Source organism: Lolium perenne, chromosome 1, assembly GCF_019359855.2.
Source record: "Lolium perenne isolate Kyuss_39 chromosome 1, Kyuss_2.0, whole genome shotgun sequence".
NCBI classification, from domain to species: domain Eukaryota; kingdom Viridiplantae; phylum Streptophyta; class Magnoliopsida; order Poales; family Poaceae; genus Lolium; species Lolium perenne.
In genome coordinates this window covers 196905706-196911506 of record NC_067244.2, presented here as the reverse complement: position 1 = coordinate 196911506, position 5801 = coordinate 196905706, and the positions used below count along the sequence as shown (strand labels likewise).

General features: G+C 48.5%; 1 protein-coding gene across 1 annotated transcript; it reads right to left on the bottom strand.

Moving 5' to 3' along the window:
• Window positions 1-2881: 2881 nt before the first annotated feature.
• LOC127317901 (calcium-dependent protein kinase 2) lies at window positions 2882-5445 on the bottom strand. Its single transcript, XM_051348505.1, has 7 exons — window positions 4567-5445; window positions 4323-4475; window positions 4110-4225; window positions 3836-4003; window positions 3621-3748; window positions 3372-3471; window positions 2882-3276 (listed from the first exon to the last, which is right to left on the bottom strand). The coding sequence occupies exons 1-7, from the start codon at window positions 5366-5368 to the stop codon at window positions 3181-3183; spliced, it is 1563 nt and encodes a 520-aa protein (XP_051204465.1). The 5' UTR covers window positions 5369-5445; the 3' UTR covers window positions 2882-3180.
• Between the last annotated feature and the right edge of the window lie 356 nt (window positions 5446-5801).

Here is a 5801-nt window from a genome sequence, read left to right as displayed (position 1 = left end):
AACCCAAATGTTGCTACCTGAGTACCTGGGGCAGCATATCACATGAATACATGTATATTGTGCTCTCGCAGGATAATTATTCTAGGAGGAAGCGGACATGCAGTCTTGTGGAAGGCAATGGCGGTCAGTGAGGAGGCGAAGAAAATGACATCTATAGAGAATGAGGAAGAATTTAGGCACAATATACACAGATGAAAAAGAGGGAATTCGTCGGTTCTTTTCACAAATAGTGGGGTAGATGGAGAGGGAAGCGGAAAAGTCAATTAAATGGAAAAGACATAGTGGGGAGGCGAGAAGATGTGGTGGTTATCATTGATAAATATAGCTTGAACAAAAAGATTTGCTGACTATCCTTAAATGATTAAATGAAAAAAACATACTATTTGCTGATGTGGCAGGCTGCTTAGGTGGCATACTTGCATGTTGAGAGAAATCAATTAGTGGGTTGCTCCTATTTAGTTATTATAGATTAGGGATTAGAAATATTATTCCGTTATAGTTAACAAATGGAGAATTCAGTTCATGAAGATTGATTGTTTCCATTCAATTACATCAAATTACACTGAAACCAGTTACCCAATTCAATCGAGTCGGTGTAGATTCCACTAATAAAGTTGAGCAAAAAGTTAATATCTTGAGCCCCACTCTGTTCAACAGATCTATAACTAAGAAAACTAACTAAAAATCAAACTAAAAATTAGATCTGGATCTATTTAGCGCCTCTCTATTCTGCACAAGTTTTGTGTCACGTTTGATCTACATCATACCATCCAAACGCTAGATTTTTCGATAAAGGATGCTTTATTACTTTAAAAAGCAATTACATCCAGCCTCTGCATAACCAGGATGCACACAGCCGTTTTATTGTCTCAAGTCAAAAAAGATAAAAAAAAAAGATAAAAAGAACTTGGCGAGATACATATCGGAACGATGAATCATATGACGCCTAAGGTGTAGGTGGGGCTTCTATCCGTAGACTATGCTGCCACCCATGTGGGGAAAAAGTATCCCTCGCCGTAGCCTCCAACCGTGTACATACCTCCATAAATAGGTCTCGGTTCTCCATTCGCTGAAGAGGTAACCACGAACGGAGAATACTTGTACATCTGTAGATGACCTGCAACAAAGAGCAATTTTTATCATTAAACTCTTGTCATTTCTACATAGCCAAAGCGCCCAGATAACTGCTAGCGCCCCCACCCTAAGAAGCAACTTAAACCTTGAATCGATACCATGAAGCCAATTGCCAAAGACATTGACGACACTAGTCAGAGGATACAGGGTAGACGCTACTTGGATGACTGACCATATAGATCTCGCAAACTGGCACTGGAAGAATATGTGTTTAATGTTTTCAACCTGATGGCAAAAAACACACCGTGTACTTCCGTGCCAATTCTGCTAGATGACGACATCATCACCACCGCGCGTATGTGCGCCATCTTGCGCACGCCTAGGATGACGGCCTAGCTGTGGATCCAAGAGAGAAACATCAATAACTAATAAACATACACAAGAACAAGCATACATATCCGAAAGAATAAGATGAAACATGATGTGTAGATTGGATGGAGAGCAAACCTGCAGATAAGGAGACACAAGAACAATCATACGGATCCAGATCTCTTGAGGATCTGGTGCTGCTTCGAGAGCGGCGCAAGATCCAGCGCGGCTTCGAGAGCGGCGCAAGATCCAGCGCAGCTTCGAGAGCGGCACAAGATCCGAGACGTGGAGTTCACCTAATAATTATCATGGAAGATGAGTGTTAAGAACTTGGATTGCTTGAGAGCTGGAGTGTGGCTAGACGGGGATAGGTTGTGGAAATTGAAAGTGGGCCCATGGTTCCCTCTATATTAGATAGAGAGTACGACTAGATGGTGGTAAGCTCATATATAGATGTGTCATTTAGGCCCTTTGAGCAAGTGTGGTCTAGCTATATGGGTTGTATTCCGTATTTGCTAAAAGGGCCCATAATAGGTAGTCTGCCACAGATGGGCCTAAAATAGGAGTGCATGGCTGCTATAATTGGTGCCTTCATTTGAATATGAAACTGTAAAATATAAATTATGCTTGTGACATTCAATATTTTTCGATACAACTAAGACTATTAGTTATATCTAGCTATCAACATGCGTGAAACAAACAACAATATTGCAAATATCTCGAACCTACCGTCTCGAAGTTGTGGGTCACACCAGTCGCTGAGACGAGGTTGACTTAGTTTGGATTGGGCCTAGACCTAGATTGGCAAGCTACAATAACCGTAAAACGGTTTTTTTAGGTAAAAGCATAATATATTAAGCTAGCAAGCCGTCTCATTAAAAATCTTCCAGTCCCCTTAGGTACCCTGGTAAGAAAAAGAGTGCGTTTGAAACTTGCTGCTCCAAAATCAAACAATAATTACATCGTTCAGGAGAGTTTGCAAAATGAAACTAGGGGGTTCAGCAACCCAACTATAACTAGTGGAAATCGAGAGGCAGTTCCTAGCTATTTCATGAGCTACTTTATTTGCATCTCTCCTACAATGCATGAAATCTAGTCAAAAACAGAAATTCCCTTTCCGCTTCTTTTCCATCGGAAAAGACCTTTTTTTATTTCCATTGCATTTTTATTCCGCGAAATTCCTTTTCCATTATCTATATTCATTTTCTTTCTGTTTTTCCATGAAAAAGCCGAAATCTTTCCGCTCCATTTTCAATCACTACGCCCCACCCAGGTTTCGTGTCTGAAAAAAAATCCTGCCCCGTGTTGCTCCCAAATCCCAATGCAATAGTTGTTCTGATCAAACTCAGTATCATAGTCGAATTCTACCATGTTTCTAACTACTAGTAGTTCGTGGCTGCGCGCTGTTTCTAACTTATTATCACGACGATCACCGACAAACCGTATGAACAGTTCTAATAATTATACAGCTGACCAGTAAATACAGTATCAATCCACACCCATCAATTGATCATTCGATCGCTCCCTTCCTCTTCCAAACCCAACCCAACCTCTATATTATCGTACAAAATGTACACGCGAACACGGCCTTGACGTACGCGCTTCCGGTGATCACTTCGTCGCCCTGACGAGTCGAAATCCTTCCCCGTTCAAGGCCGTGCTCCCCTGATCGACCCTCCGATCGGCTGATGATACTCTCCAATGCGCGCACGCCGGTGGAGGTTGCTCGATCTCTACCTAGAGCACGACGTCGCGCCGCTTCTTGGGGTTCGCCGCCTCCGGGTTCCCTTTCCTCATCATCGCCGCGAACTCCGTGTAGTTGATCCTCCCGTCCTGCACCCAAGAATAGGTAGATCGATTGATCTCAGCCATTTCGAGTGCCCCAACAATGTCACACGATTAGCAGAGAAGTGTGCGAATTAGCTTACGTTGTCGGCGTCGACCTCTTGTATGATGTCCTTCATCTCCCGGCCGTCGAGCAGGCCTTTCTCCTTCAGGGCCTGCTCCAGCTCCTCCGTCGTGATGTACCTGCACGCATAGGGATCAGTGGATTTTCAGGTCAAGGTATGATTTGAAACACTCGAGCCCTGAATTCTGAACATCCTCCTAGGATTGTACGTAGTGCTGTCTGCAAAACTGCAACCGCATTCCGTCAGAAAAATGGCAAATCAGCATACCCGCTGTTGTCCTTGTCGAAGTACTGGAAGGCGGTGTAGAGGTGCTCCTCCCTGTCCATCCTGTTCATGTGCATCGTCGCCGTGATGAACTCGTCGTAGTCGATCGTCCCGTTGCCGTCGGCGTCGGCCTGCGAGCAAGCAATGCGCGCGTTGGGTAATCGAGAGCGAATTGGTTAAACCACCGGTCGCGACTGAAAAAAAATCATTTTGCTTACGGCATCCATGAGCTGCTGGACTTCGGTTTCGGTGAGCTTTGTGCCCTTCTTGGCCAGCCCTTTCCGCAGCTCGTCCACGGTGATCGTGCCGCTGTTGTCGGAGTCCATGCCCTTGAACATCTCCTTGAGTCCCCTGATCTCCTCCTCCGACAAGCACCCGGCGATCACCTGCCATGAATTCGTTCAGGAGACGAAAATTATAGTAAGTGATTCTACTGTCCCGGTTTCAGAATTCAGACTAAGACTTTTTTTTGACTGAAACAGAAGAAAATACCCTTAGCGCCGCCTTCTTGAACTGGTTCATTGCTCTGAACTGCTTGAGCCTGCCAAGCACAGCGTTATCGAGCAGCGTGTCAGGAGCCTCACCGTCCTCTTTGATCCACGGATGGTCTGAACATCACAGGAAAAAGCCATTTTGTTCACGATAAATTACATGTATCGATGCAACTGCAGAGCAAGCTGAAATTCAGAAGTGACACGCTCTTACTGAGGACGTCGTACGCAGAGATCCTCCTCTTGGGGTCGGAGGTGAGCATCTTCCTGACGAGGTCCTTGGCGCCGCTGGAGATGCGCGGCCACGGGTCACTGGTGAAGTCTACCTGCCCTCTCAGGATGGAGTTGAAGATGCCGTGCTCCGACTCTGTCTCCAGCAAATCAGACATTTTTATTCAGTTCAGGCAATACAAAAATGGAGCGAGAGAAGAGATCAGTAGCAAGGGAAGGAAGCTTGCCTGCCCAGAATGGCGGGACACCGCAGAGCAGGATGTAGAACATGACGCCGACGCTCCATATGTCGGCCTCGGGCCCGTAGTTCCGCTTGAGCACCTCCGGCGCGATGTAGTATGCGCTGCCGACGATGTCCCTGAACACCTCCCCTTCCTTGAAGAAGACGGAGAGGCCGAAGTCGGTGGCCTTGAGCGGCGCGTTCTCGTCCTTGCTGAGCAGCAGAAAGTTCTCGGGCTTGAGGTCCCGGTGGATGACGCCCATGGAGTGGCAGGTGTGGATGATCTCCACGATGGTGCGCAGCAGCGACGCGGCGGCGCGCTCCGTGTAGTGGCCCTTGGCGATGATCCGGTCGAAGAGCTCGCCGCCGGCGCAGAGCTCCATGACGAGGTGCACGTTGTGCTTGTCCTCGTAGGCGCCCTTGAGCTCCACCACGCCGGGCTGCCCCGCGAGGTGGTACATGATCTGCACCTCCCGCCGCACGTCCTCCACGTCCTCCTTGGTGGACAGCTTCCGCTTGCTGATGGTCTTGCACGCGAACTTGTGGCCCGTCGCCTTGTGGGTGCAGAGGGAGGTGACGCCGAACTGGCCGCGCCCGAGCTCCTTGCCCACGCTGTAGATGCTCTTGACGTCCTCCATGGGGCGGCCGAGCACGGGGCCGATCGGGGCCGGCGGCTTGTTGTGCTGCGGCGCGGAGGAGGGCGACACCGAGGCAGGCCCCGCGCTGCTGCCGCCGCCGGGGCGGGACGAGCCTCCGGAGTCCGCCGCGGGGTCTCTCGACTTCCGGGACCCCGGGCAGCAGTTGCCCATTGCCGGCGCCGATGGGGGTGGTCGCCGGCGAGCGGGACGTGCGCTTGTATGGGGCGAGCTTGATTGGGGATGATTTCCAGCTGGGAGGCATTGGGGGGTGGCCGCTAAAAGGAAGGCCGGGAGGGAATGGCGGGAATGTAACGGCTTCGTGGTTTGGCTTCGGTTTCCGACTTTTTGCTCAGGAGGGTAAAATAACAGACGCTGCCGTGGGTGCCTATATAGAGCTGGCCATCCAGCGATGGCAGCTTGCAGCAGATGGTAGGTTCTCTGCCAACTTTCGTTTCCTTCGATCTTTCTAGGGCAAAACTTTGCATACAAAAATTAGAGTATCATTTTCCTTGCTTTCTTCACCATTTTCTGAAATCACATTTTTCATCACATTTAGGTTACACTTGGTATTTGTTTTAGACAAAACGTAAAAGGACTGTTTGTT

Bases quoted from the DNA above. Each gene is read 5' to 3' on its own strand.
- LOC127317901 (XM_051348505.1), bottom strand. From the start codon at position 5,368: ATGGGCAACTGCTGCCCGGGGTCCCGGAAGTCGAGAGACCCCGCGGCG. The intron at 4,476-4,566 runs GCAAGCTTCCTT...TGCTGGAGACAG, and splicing joins TGTCCCGCCATTCTGGGCAG to AGTCGGAGCACGGCATCTTC. The intron at 3,277-3,371 runs GTAAGCTAATTC...TCTTGGGTGCAG, and splicing joins AAGAGGTCGACGCCGACAAC to GACGGGAGGATCAACTACAC.